This window comes from Quercus lobata, chromosome 7 (assembly GCF_001633185.2).
Source record: "Quercus lobata isolate SW786 chromosome 7, ValleyOak3.0 Primary Assembly, whole genome shotgun sequence".
NCBI lineage: Eukaryota > Viridiplantae > Streptophyta > Magnoliopsida > Fagales > Fagaceae > Quercus > Quercus lobata.
This window is the reverse complement of record NC_044910.1, coordinates 296192-314466: the sequence shown is the minus strand read 5'-3', so window position 1 is coordinate 314466 and position 18275 is coordinate 296192. Positions and strand designations below refer to the sequence as shown.

Here is an 18275-nt window from a genome sequence, read left to right as displayed (position 1 = left end):
TACTGAGGTGGTCATTTTATGTTGGTAAAATATTATTTTCTATGAGTGAGATAGCAACAAGGGAACAATGAAACAATATATATATATATATATATATATATATATAACCTTGGGGTTAAGTTGATATGGATGAATTTTAAGGACCCAATGGTACCAACCCGTATTTATGGAGACAAAAAGTAAATTTTTTACCTACTATTTTTTTCCGTCTTGATTGTGTTGGGAACATAGCAATATAGCATAGAATATTTCCTGTGTCTCTTCAGACTGATTGTGTTTTTTTTAGAAAATAGAAATGGTCTCATAACCTAATCATATTTCTCCTCCCATCTAAAGAAGTGACCAGAGCGGTTTTGGTAGGATAATTTGAACTAGATATATGAAGAAATTTAGGAGAAATCACTTCTTTCAGGTCCCACAAAGAAATTTATTCAAAACAGCAACTTAGTACAGATTACAAGCATCAAGAGCTGCAACCAGACAGCAACAGCCAACAGCCAACAAACGACTTCAAAATTACAGCAGAAACTTTTAAGAACCTAAAAAAAAAAAAACCAGAGTAATAAGCTAATATCAATAATGCTAATACATGAGTGTTATGAGTCGGCAAATCTTGTAATTCAATGAAAGAATCTTTACCAATTCTTGAGTGAAAGGACCTTGCATCTGACATCAATGACAATAAATTTATATATTACAGCATCTTCATCTATGATTCTCGCATAATGCTGTCTAGCATTCCTTTTCAATTTAAATGTAATACAGGTCCCACGTTTGAAATCTATCAAAAGAACAAGCGAGTTAGGGGGACAAAAATAAATATGAAAGAGTCTATGCAGGGGACCATTCACAATAAAATCTCAAAGGGACCAAGCTTTTTTCCTTCTTTTCATCAATACATGACAGATGAGACAATTTTGCTTTTTCTTCCCATTACTTCTTTAATTTTAACTGAAATTGGTAATCATTTTCATCAATCATAGACATATTTACTTCAAGAAAGCTTCTCCTTGCATCAATAATACATATCTAATCTCTTATTTAGCAAATCGTTTTCCAAAAAAATAAGATATACTAACTTTAAGAAACGCTGCGTTACAGCCTTTTACAGTCTATGCAACCTCCCTTTTATTTTTTTGGCAGTAGCCAGTAGGCCAGCTATGGAAGTGAGGTTTAGAAAACAATTCAACAAGACCTTCCTGTCATAATTACAAGGTTAGGTAGGTAAATTGAAGATTCATTGTTACCATGCAACTCTCAACTTTTCATTATATTTCCTTATTGAAAACACAAAATCATTCAAGCAAGATCCAATGTAGCATTTACAAAAAATCTTAACCATTCAATCAAACAGTAATTGTCAATGTTAAATACAATTCTCTTTTCATATATTCATGAGCAAAAAGAAAAAAAGATTACATTTTTCCGTGGAGGGAATCTCCAATCAGTAATGAATCATACAAGGTAAATCTACAAAAATGGAAAGAAGAAAAGGAAAAAGAAAAGAAAGAAAAACCCTCCCCTCCCTCAATAAAAAATACAAGAAAAAAAAAAGAAGATATAGTTTGGTATAACTGTTAACAAAAGTGGAACATGTTTCTTGCTTCCTCTCTCTTGCTGTTGTTTCTAGTATCACATTAACTTCATACTAACTCCATTAGGAGAGGGTCACCTTCTGCCATTATTCTTATAAGCTTTATGAAATCTTGTTCACTTGACACATTCCATGGATGAACTGCAGTTGCTTGAGCAGAATAAAGTGTTGATGAATTATTTGTAGGTGGTTTTTGCTTGTAGATCATTGAACTAAGCACTGGGTCAAAATTCTGTGGTGAATCCATTGATACAAAGAACATGGGGATTGCAACCTTTTGATGGATTTCTAGACCACCCACTAAATTAACAAGTTCGACAAAGTCAGCTACAAAGCGCCGGGGAATGTAGAATACCTCAGAACTGTATATGGCGATGCTCTGGCTATCCGTTATGCTTTCCTTATAATTGACCTGGAAGTGAGCTTGCATCATGCTAACAACTTTCTTTACCATGTCTGCTTGTTTTGAAAACCAATCTGAGTTGCCATTGGTTGACACAGTAGTCCAAGACTTGGAGACCTGAATCCCATTGAATTTGTTAAAGAGAGCAATTCTAATGGTTTCCAATGAAAAAACTAATCCACTTTTATCATTGATAAAATATATGTGGCCCGAGATTTTCTTTGTGAGACCATAATATTCATATTAGGGAAATAGATGTTAGAGTAATTGAAGGTATATTACCTTATTCGCAATCCACAATTTACTCCTGTCTGCTTGTAGCAAATTCCAGTAATTAAGAATCGTATCATCCTGAAGGAATAAAAATCCTTCTGCACTGGTATATCTATCAAAAATCTTAGGCAAGTGCCTGAAAAGAGAATTAGACAATAATTAGACAGCATGATTATGAAACTTTAACCATGTTAACTAACTAGAGTTTCAAAATAATTATATACGGTAAAAGCCAACATATAGAACAGTTAGAACTTCAATTTTACACTTACTCCTTTCCATCATCATCAATAGTAACTGAATGATTAAGAATAAAACAAATTGACAACATAACAACCTAAGGTTGCTTCTAAGCGAACTTTGATTTAATAATAAGCAACAACTCAAACTAACACTTATCCAAACCAAACTAGAGGAATAAAATTTGGGTTGGGGGAAAGGAAGCTAAAAGAAGGGGGGGACCAACTATTTTATGATAACTCTCAATGTTTGTTGTAATGGGAGACTACTTGGAGAGTGATTCTAAAAAATCCACACTGCCTTACAGACTTCGTATTTGTAACAGTAACAACACTCTCCTTTTCTAAATCTGAATTCTTTGTTTAACCATTTGGAGCCTAGATAGGCAAACGTTAGCACTTTCAACTTCAAGGTTACAACAACACTATTCCCAAACCAGATTTTGGACCAAATTCTTCAATTTCAAGATTAACCAATGTGTTTTAGGACCACTTAACAGTGTGCCCCAAATTCTTCTCTTTTCATTTTTGGGTCCATCAGGACAACCCCAGTTCAAGGCTAATAAGTACAGCACAGGCCAAATCTATGGACACAGAACTTTGAAAAGGTAGGGCATACCTCTTTTGTAGCAGGTCTAAGAGTTGCCCTTCCAGCACATGATTAGTGTTAGATTGAATCTAATGATCTACTCAGTCCACAACTGATATGTACCTACCATCTACCATTTTCATCATGAAGGTCAAGTTCAATAACTATTAATTCGCAAACCTTTTTTAGTGATGCAATTTGTATAAAAAGTAGCCTTTCCAAGTTAACTTTATATTGGGAGAAACTTCATAACAGCATTTTCAAGTACTTCACAGCTCATACCCATTAGATCTTATATACCACCAGAGATCCAATCCAACAAGATATGCATGTTTTTGTTCTTCTCCTAACTTCCACAAATTTTCATTTCAAGTTTCATAGAAAATTACACCTCTTATGGAACCAACTTTACCTGAATTTAAAAGTTAATTACCCTGAATATAGATAAATTGAAAAACAGAAAACCAAAAGGAGAGCCACAACAACTGAATACTATTGCTCTCCTCATTGCTGCTTAAAGTCATACATTGTCAATTAACATGTTCGAATAATAAACAATAATAATTTCATGACAACCTCAACAGTTTCACATGATTGTACATGGCCAACAAATGCTACTGTCTCAAAGTTTTCACTCACTAAGCATAAATTTTGAAAAAAACATCTCATTTGGAAAATTATATTGCAGCATCCTCCATGTTTTAAGCTCTCCTCCTCAGCAACCAAAAGAACATAATAGAAAATAATATTCAATAGTCTAACGATATGCAAAGACAAGACAATAATGATAATAAATTGTATACATAATTAGTAAAAATGCATTATGTTAACAACTTACTTGTATAGTTGCTCCCATTGGCCTTGTTCAACAGCAAGATCTGGGTTCCTTGCCCCCGAAAAAATAATCACCGTTTTGAATATTCGCCCATAAAGCAATCTCCATTCAAGAGCAGTACGCTCCACAGGCCCATTGCAAAACATAATAAGCACAACATTCCCAAAATTCTTCCTCCACCTAATCAAATTTGCAATCTCGTAATTCACTGTTCCTGTTTCCTCTACCCCAAGATGAACGGATGGCAACTTTTGTGGGACGAATTCTTTCCTATCTCCATGACCAATACTTGCCCGTGGCCTATCCAATTCCAGTGACATTAGCCTCGGCTGCTGGTATCCAACAGCCAGCAAGTCCTGAAGCCAAGCAGCTGTAAACTTCAAGTCCTTATCAGACCAAAACCCCTCCTCAGCCATTGCAAAACTTAATTCCAAAACCTTTTCAAACAGTCTGTGCTTATTTGATCTCCACGAAACCAAAAACTTTATCAGACGGCCAACATTCACGTGAAGATCCTTCTCCTCTGAAAATGGGTATCCCTCAATCCTATCATATCGATGAACCGTTGGGGGATAAACTACAACATAACCGCCAATTTCCCACAAAAGCCTCTGTCCCCAATACCCTCTCAACACATCAGAAGCCATTGTGCTAACTGAAACAGGAAGCATCAAACCCCAAAACGCCGAAGAATGGTAAATCGTGTTGAAAGAATTGACCGGCACCATCATTCCTTGTGGCAACGCCACCTTCGGGGTGTGCTCATCGAACCTAATATCAAACGCTTCCAAACTGGATTTCCTCGTGAAATAAAACACGGAATCAACATCAGGCAAACCATTAGAAATACCCTGCTGAATGAACTGTTTCCCACCAAACACTTCAGTGTAAAACTCTTCATGCCCAATTTCACCCACATTCTCCAATGGCAACCCTCTAGGCCAAACGGACCGCTGCCCAAAATGTATATACGGGTTAATTACGCTCCGATTGGGATTATCATGACTATACTGCAATATAACCTCTTGCCTAGCATCTTCCCCGACTAATTCTACATCAAAGTGTTTACCCAAATCCCCATCAATCACATCTCCACGATCATCGGCGTCGAAGATCTTCTTCGCGCCGTGTTGGATCGCAAACAAATACCCAACAGTTTTTCTAACATAAGAATCATAAGGAAGAAAATCCACAACACGAAAACCTAACTGTGCTTGTTGTTCCAAAGACAAAAAAATCGCACCTTTGAGGGACCAATCTGATGGCGTTTTGGAATTACCGATGGCGAGGACTTGCCAGCCTCTGATCTTGACGAGGTTTCGGAGCGAATCGGTTGGGTAATTGGAGACCGAAACGACGATCCAGCGCTCTGTTCGGAAATTAACGTAAGGGGACTTGTCGGTAATGGGTGAAATTGAATTCCAATTAACGTTGGGGAATTGGATCTTCTCGAGGTTTTTGGCCTGGGTTTCGAAGCAGAGGAGAGCGGCAGTGTCGCCGACATTTCGGAGGAAGAAGAGGGCGGCGACGGTGGCGATGAGGAGGAGGACGGTGACGATCTTGTAAAGGTTGTCGGAAAACCATGTTGAGAAATCGAGAGCTTTGGCCTCAGAGAAGCGGTTTTGTAAAGTATTTCTGAGCTTGGATTTCGGACCTTTCGGTGATTTCGGGGCTGAACTAGAACGGTCTTGGACCAACATTACTCACTCACTGTCACTCACTTTAGCTCTGAATCTGAAACACTAGTAGAGTATCAGATATCTCTCTCTTTCTCTCTCTCTGTCTGTAACACATAAACACTGTGCAACATTTAGTTCCTAATAATTCTTTCTTGCTTCTCTTTCGGTAACTCCGTCTTTCTCTTTTTTTTATTTTGTTTTTGTGTACAGGACTCAAGACCTGTGGGTGCTGCCGACAGGTGTGGTTGATTTGGGTGATTGGGGTGGGTTTCTTAAGCTTCAATATAACTGCTTCTAGTTGTCTGTGGGGTTTGGTCTGGTGTCTCTGTCTCCTAACGTTTTGCTTTCTTTATTTTCTTTTCTTCTTCTTTTTTTTCCAGCAGCATGTGATGTGGAATATCTTTGGCACAGCACAATTTATTATGGTTGGATTGAATTTTTTTTTTTTTTAAAGGCAATTTATAATTGGTTGGATTGATTAATAAGGTGTACTTAACGTGATGATGATTATATTATTTGGGAAATGGCGGGGTGTCTTTGTTGGACATGAGGTGCTGCAAGCTACACTACATCCCAATGCAATTTGGTTCGAGTTTACTGATCTGTTTTTGGGGACCACCCCTTTTGATGGATCTGGACCATTGATGCAACCGCATCTAACGGTTATAAATGGTCTCACATCATCTATGGTTGGTAATGAACAAACTAGACTCACCACACTCTCACATAAACATAAATTTTAGGTGTGAAACTCACATACACTTGGGATCATAAAATAAAGAGAAAAATGATGTTGATACTATAGGATAGAGACACCAAACGTAATGAGCAGGATTGAGTGATTGCCAAGGTTCAGCTCCCCATGCCAATATTTTTCACGTGTATCATCAATTTTATCGTATGTGTTTTGAGCCTTGAAAGAGAAAAAACTTCTGTTCTAAGTTCTAACACAAGGAAAAGGTTTGTGTCTAGTGAAAACTTTCACTGGACACGGCAGGATTTGGACACGTGTCCAAGAGTGGAAATGTGTCCGCAATCCAATGTGTCTAGTGAAAACGTTCCCTGGACACAAGCCGGATGCCTAACACGAAGAGTGTAATCTAGACTATCTAGTTGAGTTCGACGTCAAATTAGAGTGATTCATACTTTGGTTTAGCTTGCCACACTTATTGATCAGACCTTAACTTCAGTTTTGATCTTTGCTTTGTTTAGCAAACTCCAAAAATGGCACTCTATGATTGACCAATCATCAGGCACAAAAATTTCAGCATTGCTAATGGTAGCATACTGGCACCGGCAGTCTCTCAACTTCAACGGTTTTTTTAATTTGACCTATTTTTGGCATTCTATCCAAATCAAGACGGTTTTCTATGGGATTAAAAAAAAAAAAAAAAAATTACTTTTAACAAAGTACAGAACGGATAAGCAAATTGTCAACTGTCTTGAAGGAGAAACAAGTGAAGTGGTGTCGTGGGAATGACCACAGCATCATAGTCACAGCCCAATTACATCAATTAAAAAAATGGCAAGTTAAGGATCAGATTTCAAGGCGTCAGGAATGAGTTTTTTACTCATATACTCCTAGATTAAGCTAAAATATAATTTATATAGTGTATAAAACAAAAGTATATAATTTCCAAAACTGAAGTTGAGATAATTTGCTCTCTTTTTTTTTTCGGTTTTGTTCAAAGCCAAAAGTGTTGTGCGCGCCGGAAATGAGATTATTGGGCCTAACCTCACTTGGGCTCACAACTTATTTATGAAGTGAGTTTTAGGATTTCCTACTTTGGGTCATTTTCGACACAGAGACTCAAAGTAATATCCTCTCTTTCTCTCTCTCTTTCTCTTCCTTCCCACCTATTTTTCCCCCTTTTTTTTTGAACCCCTTTTTCTTCCCCAACTTCTTCTATTTATAGCTCTAAGTTAGTGGGGAGGTCATGATTACTGCCATTGTTAGTGCAATTAAAGGTCCAATATTATCTGTTGTAAGTGGGTGTTTAGGTGAGAGTGGAATGCTGAGATTATGGTTTTGAAACTTGGTTCCAACTCAAGCTAATATGCCCAGTAGTGATGTTTCCTAGGAACTGCCGAGCACCCTATGGTACGTCTAGATTTTAGACTTTCTTAGTTGTTCAGGAAATTTATGCCGAGCACCGGTTAGGGGACGAGATTTAAACTTGTAGTTCATGAAGGTAGTATAAAGTAGAGATTTGAAAAATGGGGCCGTGCTACTGGGCCTAAATCCAGGGCCCAATTGGGTCTGCGCACCTCGGTGCCGTACATTTAGCCCCCCCTTGATTCATGCCCGGTTGCCAGGAAGAATCAAGGAACCGACCAGACCCTCTTGTTTCGAAAGCCCAACAGCTAGGGACTTATGCAGTTATGGATTCCCATTAATACTCTTCTCAAAAGACGCGCTATTCTGGAACGCCGGGTTCAATTGTCACTATTGCCTGACGGTTCGTGAATCGAGGCGGTGCGCGTGTCGGTTATCATTGGCATTCGTAGGGTTTTTTGTGAATCGTGCCTATTTATTGCTGATTAAACGTTCCCCTGTCCTCTTCTGCTCCTATAAATAGTTCTCTTCAGAACATTCTTTCACTTTTTCACTTCCTACTTCCTGAGCATACTCTCTGCCAATCATTCCTTTGAGCGCTTACTCACCAACCCAGAGACCCTTCCTTCCTTAGAGCCCAAAGTAAGTTCTCTTCCCTCTCCTTTTTCTTCAACTTATTTCTACGAGCTCCCTCTCTCGAAAGGCCTTGTCACACTCCTTTAGGTCTCGAAAGGTCTTGTCACACTCCTTATCCCACTAAAACCCCTTCCATTTCTTCAGAAGTTGATAAAATGGTCTATATCGATCGGCAAATTTTGAGATGAATTGATTTAGTACTGCTAACATCCCGGTTAATATTTGTACTTCCTTGGGATTGCTCGGTGGTCTGAGGCAATTCACAGCTTCTATCTAGTCGGGATTGGCCTCTATCCCCCGAGTAGAGATCAGATACCCCAAGAACTTACCAGCCCCCACACCGAAAGTGCACTTCTCAACATTCAGGTGCAACTTATGCTGCCGAAGTACCTCAAATACTCCACAGAGATCTTCTATATGTCGTGGTTCCTGTTTACTCTTTACCACCATATTGTCAATGTATACTTCTACCGTGCACCCAATTTTCTCTCGGAACATCCTTGTCATCATCAGCCAGTACGTGGCTCCGGCGTTCTTCAACCCAAATGGCATTACTTTATAGTGATAGTTTGCATCGGGGGAGATAAATGCCGTCTTTTCTCGGTCCTCAGGTGCCAGGGCAATCTAGTGATACCCCTGAAAGGCGTCCAAAAAGCTCATCCTCGGGTGCCCATATGTAACATCCACCAATTGATCAATCTTGGGCATTAGGAACGGATCTTTAGGACATGCCCGATTTAAGTCCGTGAAATCCACACAAACCCTCCATTTGCCATTCTTTTTCTTCACTACCACTGTATTTGCTAACCAATCTGGGAAGAACACTTCTCTTATCACTCATGCTTCCTTCAGCCTTTAGACTTCCAAGTTGACCGCGTCAACATGCTCCTTCGATACTCTTCTCGGCCTTTGCTTCTTCGGGGGGAATGATGGGTCCACGTTGAGCTTATGGACAATGAACTCGGGATCTACCCCGGGCACTTCGTACAGACTCCATGGAAAGACATCTACATTTTGCAAAAGGAATAACAACATTTCTACCTTCTCTCAGTCATTCATGCTTGTGCCTATTTGGAAATACCTTTCAGTGTCAGGAAAAATTTTAACCTTCAAAACCTCCTCGGCACAACCTACCCCTGCTTCTTCTCAGGACTTCTGTAATTGTTATAAAGTTGCTCCTTCGGTGGTTTCCTTTTGTCCAACCTGCTCGCTTTTCCACCTGCCCACAGCGACCAGACACTGCCTAGCCACTCGCTGGTTTCCCCGTACCACAGCAACGGTGGGAAATTTAACTTTCACGTGCAGGGTGGACGAAACAGCCTTCATTGCATGAATCCACGGCCTTCCTAGGATTGCCGTGTACAGTGAAAACGATTTGACTACTATGAAGGTCACCATCACTTCCTTGCCTTCCATATTCACCGAGAGAGAAATTTGACCTTTGGGGATTACCACTCTCCTGTCAAACGAGACCAGCGGCGTATCATATTTCACCAAGTCCTGATTTTTTAATCCGAGCCCCTCAAACAAATCTGGGTACATTACATCGACTCCGCTTCCCTGGTCTATCATCACTCTTTTCACTAAGAAGCCGCTTATCTGTGCTGTTACTACCAACGCATCATCATGAGGTTGGATCATCCCCTCCAGATCTTCCTCGTCAAAAGAGATTGCCATCCAATCAACTTTCATCCTTTTCTCAAGTGATTGTCCTTCTGCACAAGTCACTGTTAATACTCTCCTAATTGTGGCCACACTCCTCAGGGCAGCGTGGATGACCTCGATCACTCCCAACAGTGGCAGGAGGGGATTCCCTTTCTGCTAAGCACCCTGGCCGGCATCTCAGTTACTGGAATCCACTACGAACTCTTTCAAGTATCCTGCCTTTACTAGTTGCCCCATATGATCTTTTAATACTCGACACTGCTCGGTGGTGTGTCCTTTATCTCTGTGGTATGTGCAGTACAAGTTTTGATTCCTCCGAGATAGGTTCCCCCCATCTTGTTGGGCCACCTGAAGAAGGACTCGTTCTTAATCCGATCTAGAATTTTGTGCATCGGCCCTTTGAACGCCATATTCACTCCTTCAATTTGCGCTTCTGGCTCCTGCATCCTGAAATCCTTTTTTGGTCTTGTCGGAAAAATGCCTGCCGAGATCGACCGAGCAACGGGGCCTTACCCTTATTTTGCAGCCGATCATCTTCGAGACGCTTATACTCCTCAATACGCCTCATAAGTTGCCTCATATCCTCGGGGGGTCTTTTCGTCAATGACTCCTGTAGTTCAGAATCTTCAGGAAGCCCCATCCTGAAGGTGTTTACCGTAATCTTCTCATTTCCCCCACCGATCTCATTGTATAGTTCCCAATATCGACCGGCATAACTCCGAAAGGTTTCGTCGACCCTCATTTTTATGGAAAGTAGTGCGTCCATTGGTTGCGACACTTGGCTGCACGTCACAAATCGAGCGCCGAACTCCTGTATCAACTTAGCGAAGCTGCGAATGGAACCTTTTCGTAATCCATTGAACCATCTCAAGGTCGTGGAGCCGAGACTAGAGGAGAATACCTTACACATCAGCACATCATTGTGTGCATCCAAAGACATCATGTGGATATAATGATTGACATGCTCCACAGGGTCTGTTTTCCCATCGTAGGAATAAAATGGTGGCCGAGTAAACCAACTCGGCATAAGGGCCTGTTCAATTTCATTTGAGAATGGTGACCGAGCAGCTCTTCGTAAGGCCCGACTCATGGCGTCCATGGCAGCATTGTGGGTTCGTCGTTCCTCTGGGGAATCTGAACCTTGGTCGTCATATCCACGCGAACGTTAACGGTTCCGGTGCGGATGCGTCTCTCGAGAACGCTAGTGGTTCCTGTGTCGGCATGATTCTCGGGAAAGTGACCTGTCCTGGAATCGTCGGGGACCGGACTGGCTAGAGCCCCCTTCGCCTCGATTTCCCACGCTATCATCCCTCATTTCTCGGTTGTTTCGGTTCCTTCACTGGCGCCGACCCCTTACTTCCAACTCCAGATCCCTCACCAGTCTACGCAACCGATCCAGCTCTTGGTCCCTACCATCACGCTGCCCGCATCCGGAGGCACCCGACATCGTTCGGTGAGTCTGGTCTGATCCCTCTCCCAGGCCAAATTCTTCTTCTCCTCACCCATGCTCCCTATCCTCATGCCTTTTTTGTCTTCTTTCTCTCTATGTGGAGCCCCGAGAAGATCTACCGATCCGCTCTCGACTTGACCTCCCAAACGCCCTTCAGACATTTCCCGTGTTTGAGTCTCAGTCGAACCACAGTTTCGTAGGATAGCCCCACGGTAGATGCCAATTGTGCACGCCAAAAATGAGATTATTGGGCCTAACCTCACTTAGGCTCATAACTTATTTATGAAGTGGGTTTTAGGATTTCCTACTTTGGGTTGTTCTCGGCACAGAGAATCAAAGTAATATCATCTCTTTCTCTCTCTCTCTCTTTCTCTTCCTTCCCACCTGTTTTTCCCCCTTTTTTTTTTTTTTTCTGAACCCCTTTTTCTTCCCCAACTTCTTCTATTTATAGCCATTGTTAGTGCAATTAAAGGTCCAATATTATCTGTTGTAAGTGCGTGTTTAGGTGAGAGTGGAATGCTGAGATTATGGCTTTGGAACTTGGTTCCAACTTAAGCTAATATGCTTGGTAGTGATGTTTCCTAGGAACTACTGAGCACCCTATGGTACGTCTGGATTTTAGACTTCTTAGTTGTTTGGGAAATTTATGTCGAGCACCGGTTAGGGGATGAGATTTAAACTTGTAGTTCATGAAGGTAGTATAAAGCAGAGATTTGAAAAATGGGGCCGTGCTACTGGGCCTAAATCCATGGCCCAATTGGGTCTAGGCACCTCGGTGCCATACAAGTGTGATACTACAATGATTACAAATTTGAGTACACTAACCTTACAAATTAATTTGTCAACTTTTAAAATAAATAATAATAAAAAATTAAGAGTTTTATTTTCAAGAAATTTAAAACAATAGGAGAAATTTACATATTTGGTATCATTGTTGTTCAAGTAATTTGTAGAGAAAACCCAATGCAAAATAGTGATTTATGAATAAATTCTTCTAGTTTATACTCTACATCTTAAAAAACCCTTTTTATTTAATATCTTCATTGACCATTATTTTTTTAAGTGATTGTTCATCAAATAATGTTTAGCTACACACCTTTTTACAAATGGACTTCTTAATAGGATGAGTATATATCTTTCACTCTTATTATTATTATATTAATTAATGTTGAATATATAATAATTAATTAATTATGATAACCCTATGTGGTTACATTTAATCTTCTATTGAAGATATTTTTACATTATTTAGTATGTTGATACCAATTAAACTTTTTTTGAGTAAAAATATTAATCACATTCATTGTCACATTAGTTTTCTTTTTTTTCTTCTTTTTTTTAGTAGTAGTAAAATTGGTAGAAGCTTTAATATTTTTTAAATGAAAATGATAATGAATGTTGACCATGTAAAAAGGTAATAAGAAATTTCATTCATGAGTCATAATAAATTAAATTAATTAATAAGAAAAGGTGACACACTATTATGTGAGTGAATGATTTTGGATAGAACCGGACATCCCTTCTTAATCTTCTCATGAACTCCACTAGTTGTGAGTGATTTTAGTATGAGCATAATCACATGCCATCCAACAATAATGTGTATTTATTATTTTGCTAATTTGATTTCAACAACAAAAAGAAAATAAAAAATCTCATGCAATGGTCAAAGTCTATATGCATTTGGTTAAGCTTATTTGCTTAATTCTAATGAGAAAAAAGTAAGTTAATCTAAGTTGAGATAATTAAAAAATAAATAAATAAAGGAGGAATAAAAATAAAAATAATATAATTAGTAAAAAATAACGTCAATTACAGGAAATAACAAAGAATATGACTTTAAATAAAATAAAATGATGAAAAAAGTACATATGGTCAGCCCTCACTAATCTATTGAGAATTTATAGTTGACCCCAAAATTTCAAGCCTTAGGTTTGGTTGTTGTTTTGTTATTAAATTTCTAAGAACCCTTGGTAGTAGAATTTCACCCACTGTTGTAATTTTTTTATATAAATTTTGAAACTTTGGCAATAACATTTCAATTAGAGTAATTATTTTAATTATCTTAATATACTTATAGTGTGTAACATGACATAAGGAGGAAAAATAATAATAACAAAAGTGGTCATCCAATTTTTTTTTTTTTTTTTTTAGGAAGAATAATAATAATAATAATAATAATAACAAATAGTTGGGTTTGTCACTACTTGAACCCCTAACCTTAGACTTGCAAGGTGATGAGCTACAAGTGCTTCCTAAGCCAACCACATGTGAAAGGCATTAAGGTATATAATGTGACCTATATAAGATTTCTAATATAGTAACAAACTAGAAGATTTGTAGTTTCACATATAATAATATTTTGTATTTAGATAAGTTTTGGTCACAACTTATCTGAATTGTAATAAACTTTTATTCAATAGAGACTTTATTAATGGCATAAGTTGAATTTGAAACCACTTCAAATTCTAATAAAATTATGTATATATCAATATTTGTTTAAAAAACAAACACACACGAAGTGAAAAGGGGATCAATATCTTTAAGACTTAGGCTAAAAAAAGTATAATCACTTAATGTAATAAAAAATAAAATAAAATAAAAATCTTGAAGACCTAACTTTTACTATATATTACTTTTTTTTTTTCTTTTTAAGAAACAAACACACAAAAGGGAGAGAAAAATTGGTTCTAACATTATGCCACAACTCTACTCAAAAGGCATAGTAACTTTGATATAATCACTATACATAGACTCATTTGTTATTTTCGAACTTTACCATTAATTTGCATAAAAATTTCCTCAACCTCATAAGAGCTTGTGTTAGTTGTGTGTGTAAGTAAGTAAACCATAAAATCGAAGGACTTGTTTGGTACATTAGTTCAAAGACATGTTTTCAATTTTTAAATAATATTACACGTATTTTTACACATTTTTTCACTTACATATATTTTCAAAAAAACTAAAAACTATTATTAAAACACAAGTAACAAACGGGCCCAAAGTATCACCAGATTGAATGCGATTGCAAGTAAGTACACCTGATGAAAATATAACAACAGCCCAATCACTAGTCACTACACCGTAGTCCATATATGATATCCATATTCCATTGGAGAAGCATCGATCCAAAAACTGAAAAAGAATAAGCATCCGGAAGTTGCCACCTGTCACACAGTCTAAACTCTGCTTGTCACTCTAAACCATCTCCTTTTATAACAGAATGCTAAGACACTCACGATATACCGTTTAGAGAGAGAGAGAGAGAGAAGAAAATTTGAAAATTTAGCCACCCCGCCAGATTTAGAGTTTAGAGAGAAACAGAAAGAAAGAAAGAAAGAGAATTGAATGGAAAAGTTCCCGTGTCCTCTCGAACTCAAAGTTGCTTCGGCTCTGCTTCTCCTCTCTGTCTCAGGAGCCACTCCTCCTTCTCTCATCTCCCCTCCTCCCAAGTAATTTTCTCTTCTTTTTTATCTCTCTTCGTTGCCGCTGCTTTCTCTGTTTTTTTTTAATTTTTCTCTGTGTAGGTTTGATCGTGAGGACGTGTCGCTTAAGGATGGAAGGAAAAGAAAAAGTTGCAGAGAGAGCTTGGTGCTCAAGGATTCAAACAAGGATTTCTCACTCCAACTCCAGGACGATGAGTACCGCGAACGCTCTGTTTCCGTGTCCTGCTCTTCGTCGCTCACCAGCGAGGTTTCATCGGAGGAGATTCGAGCGTGTAGGATGAGGCTCATTTCTGCTATGGCTCGTCACCATCAAATGAACCTCAAGGTCATCTTGTTTCTCTGTTTTTGGTTTTCTGTTTTTGTGCTTGTTTTAGTTCAATTTTGCTTAATCGGTTTTCATTCTATGTAATTTGTTTGTTTTGAATTTGATTTTAATATGCACAACGATCGGGTTGATTCAGATTTTCTGAACTATTGGCGTTTAGAGTTGTTGTTTGGTTGTGTTGTGCAGCTTGTGCTCCACGTTATCTTTGAACTTTTGGCCTCTTGATTGTAAGCTTATATTTGAATTCCTGTGTTAAGTTGCTTCTGCTTTTGCTTGTGCTTCTTTTTCTTTCTTTCTTTATTTATAATTTACATTTTGAATTTTGATATCTGAGTTTATTTTGTTGCTTGTTTTCGGATTTGAAGCTCGGAATGTATCGATTACTCTGTTTTTCTCTCACATTTGAATTTCGAAATTTGTTGCCATTGCCGATCGAATTGTAACAAAAATAATCTCCTTAGTCCTTGTTTGGCTTCATCACTTCCTAATCCAATCTGCTCAAATTCATTGCTCAATATCTTCAAACTTCACTCTGGCTCCGTTCAATTTTAATTCTCTCTGTTCAAAGTACCGCAATGGTTTATTTGTTTAATTGATCAAATTCTAATTCACATAGTTCCATTAAACCTAAAAAAAAAACTGTTTGGCAGTGGCACTCCTTTTTTCTTTCTTTTTAATTTGAATTATTTCGTCATCCGTGAAATTAATCGTTTCATACTGTCACAGGTTGTACGGAAGAGCCGCTCGAAGATTCAGTATAGCTCCGATGGACGTAAAATCAGCTCCGACAAATCGTCAACGGTGAGCTCTGAATCTGTATCCAGAGAGGCATCATGCTTGTCAAGCAATTCGAGCGCGCGAAGCAAAAGTAGCCACTACGGTGGTACCACTACTTCGAAAAGGCAAGGCCCCGGGCCCGAGGAGATGATGAAGAAGAGGAAGCGAGTCGGCTCGAATCATATTCGCCGCCGAGCTGACGCCATTTTGAAGTTCCTCTCTGCTGGCTGTTTCTCTGAACTGAAGATCCGTCAAGCACTCGGTGACAGCCCTGACACAAGCAAAGCTCTCAGAATGTGATCTCTCTGATCTCTCTCTCTTAATTTGCATGTTTAGCTCTCTGCGTGTTTGTTTGGCTAATTGTGATGTGAGTGCACAAACACTATAGAGTGGGATCATTTCAACCCTCAACCGTTTGAAATGCATTGAATCATACTTAGTTTAATCAATCTAAGAACATAATATTTTTCATAATTGACATGAATTGTGATTTTGTGCATAATAAATATGGTGTTAGTAATCAACCCAAATGAGGTGAAAAAAAATTTACTCTAATCACAACATGAAATATCAGTAGTTTTGAAAAAAATTGTAAAAAAAAAAAAAAAAGCTTTGTCTCCGGCATTTCTTTTTTGAGTGGCTTGATCGACTCCTCACTCACTCTTGTATCCAATATTATAAGGACACAAACTTTTTTGCAATATTCTTTATAACATGTTGATATGGTAAGTTTTGATAGGGCTAACATTTATTTTACTTTGGTCCACTATTGACACTATCATTATTAGCACAAGTCATAACATTTCACAACTATTGAAGAAAATTGTGTGTACCTAATCTTATTGTAAGGGATGATGTGAGTATAGACTAATGAGAGCTAAAAATCTTTATATTTTCGTGGTAATTGAATATCTATGCAGGTTGGTAATGCTTGAAGAGGTGAAACGATCAGGCACTGGAGGGCGTCAAGACCCCTATATTTACACGGTATTTGTGCTCCTCACAACTTTTGTAGCCTTCTAAGTCTAATTTTGCACCCCCTATAAAGAAAGCCAACATAATATATATATATATATATATATATATAGAGTTTTTTTGAAAAGAGAAAGCCAACATATATATATATATAAAGGTTGTAATGTAAAGCGTGTGTTCAAATTGAATTATTTGGGGGTGATACCTTTCTAATTCCTGCTGTACTTATAGAAATGATGGTTGTTTAGCATTTTTGTCTATGTAATGTAAGTTTAATTGGTTGTGTTGTTTTCTTTATTTGGGTGCAGAAAGCATGAGGAAATTGGGAGTTATTAAGGCCCGGTCAGAGTTTGGGCCATCCCTCTTGTAGGGAAGTTTTGGTCTGGCAGAGAGGTAAAAGTAAGAATTAATAACAATATGTTATCAACAAATATTGTTTAGCATACATATTATATATAGACCTAATATAGTGTTAAGGCATCTTTGGTTAAATTTTACTTCCAAATTTATGTTCTTAAGTGTAAATGGAAGCATCTCTATCCCAAACTTTCATATAATACTCTTCAAACTTTATGAAAGATTTTCTTATATCACATTGTGTTACGGGATCATTATTATTTTCCTCAAGAGGGTTATATGAGAAACATAGAATACTTTCCGCTTTTGTGCATGTTAGAGAGTCCATGATTGTTATGCATCCTAGTTAAATGGGCATTCTAATTACTAGATGTTGAGGCCCTTCAAAACCAAACCAAAAAGAAAATAAATAAATAAATAAAAGTTGATAAATGTTTGGATGTGGCTGTTGAGCTGAAAGCTTTCTTGATAGCAAGATGGAATTGAAGAATGATGAAGTTCAGTGCAAAATGCAAATAGTTAAAAAAAATTAAAACGCGAAATGGTAAAAGAAATTGAATACACTATAGAGCAATCAAATAAAGTTCTAAAATTTTAGCTTTTAGTGACTCAAAAAACTCTTTTATCTATTTTAACACCTTATTTTACAATATACCAGTATCAAATATTTTTTTTCTTTTACCAATTTATTTAAATATTCTTTCCTTTTTTTTTTTTTTTTTTTTTAGTCTTTCTTTTACCACTCAAGTCTCCCTCTCTCTCGTTTAAAAAATATTTTTTGTGTTTACTGTCTAGCCACAGTAAAGTGTCAAATATAGCAATTTACAATAGCTAAGAGGCTGTTTGGTAAGAGATTTCTAGTAATGTTGTTGTTTTGTAGAAATACATATAGGTGAAAAAGTGTGAAAATACGTGTAATGTTGTTTAAATATTACAAATTATTGTTTAAACAACAATAACAAACACCCCATAGGTGTTT

General features: G+C 37.7%; 3 protein-coding genes across 3 annotated transcripts; 1 reads left to right on the top strand and 2 right to left on the bottom strand.

Annotated features, from left to right (window-relative positions):
• Positions 1-1316: 1316 nt before the first annotated feature.
• On the bottom strand, positions 1317-5997 carry LOC115952919 (probable glycosyltransferase STELLO1). Its single transcript, XM_031070274.1, has 3 exons — positions 3937-5997; positions 2280-2406; positions 1317-2114 (listed from the first exon to the last, which is right to left on the bottom strand). Exons 1-3 carry the CDS (start codon positions 5631-5633, stop codon positions 1644-1646), a joined length of 2295 nt encoding a protein of 764 aa, XP_030926134.1. The 5' UTR covers positions 5634-5997; the 3' UTR covers positions 1317-1643.
• Positions 5998-10381: 4384 nt separating this feature from the next.
• LOC115953158 lies at positions 10382-11068 on the bottom strand. Its single transcript, XM_031070685.1, has one exon. The coding sequence runs from the start codon at positions 11066-11068 to the stop codon at positions 10382-10384; it is 687 nt and encodes a 228-aa protein (XP_030926545.1).
• Positions 11069-14754: 3686 nt separating this feature from the next.
• Positions 14755-17333, top strand: LOC115952582. Its single transcript, XM_031069756.1, has 5 exons — positions 14755-14868; positions 14944-15187; positions 15914-16260; positions 16885-16951; positions 17248-17333. Exons 1-5 carry the CDS (start codon positions 14765-14767, stop codon positions 17254-17256), a joined length of 771 nt encoding a protein of 256 aa, XP_030925616.1. The 5' UTR covers positions 14755-14764; the 3' UTR covers positions 17257-17333.
• The last annotated feature ends 942 nt before the right edge of the window (positions 17334-18275 follow it).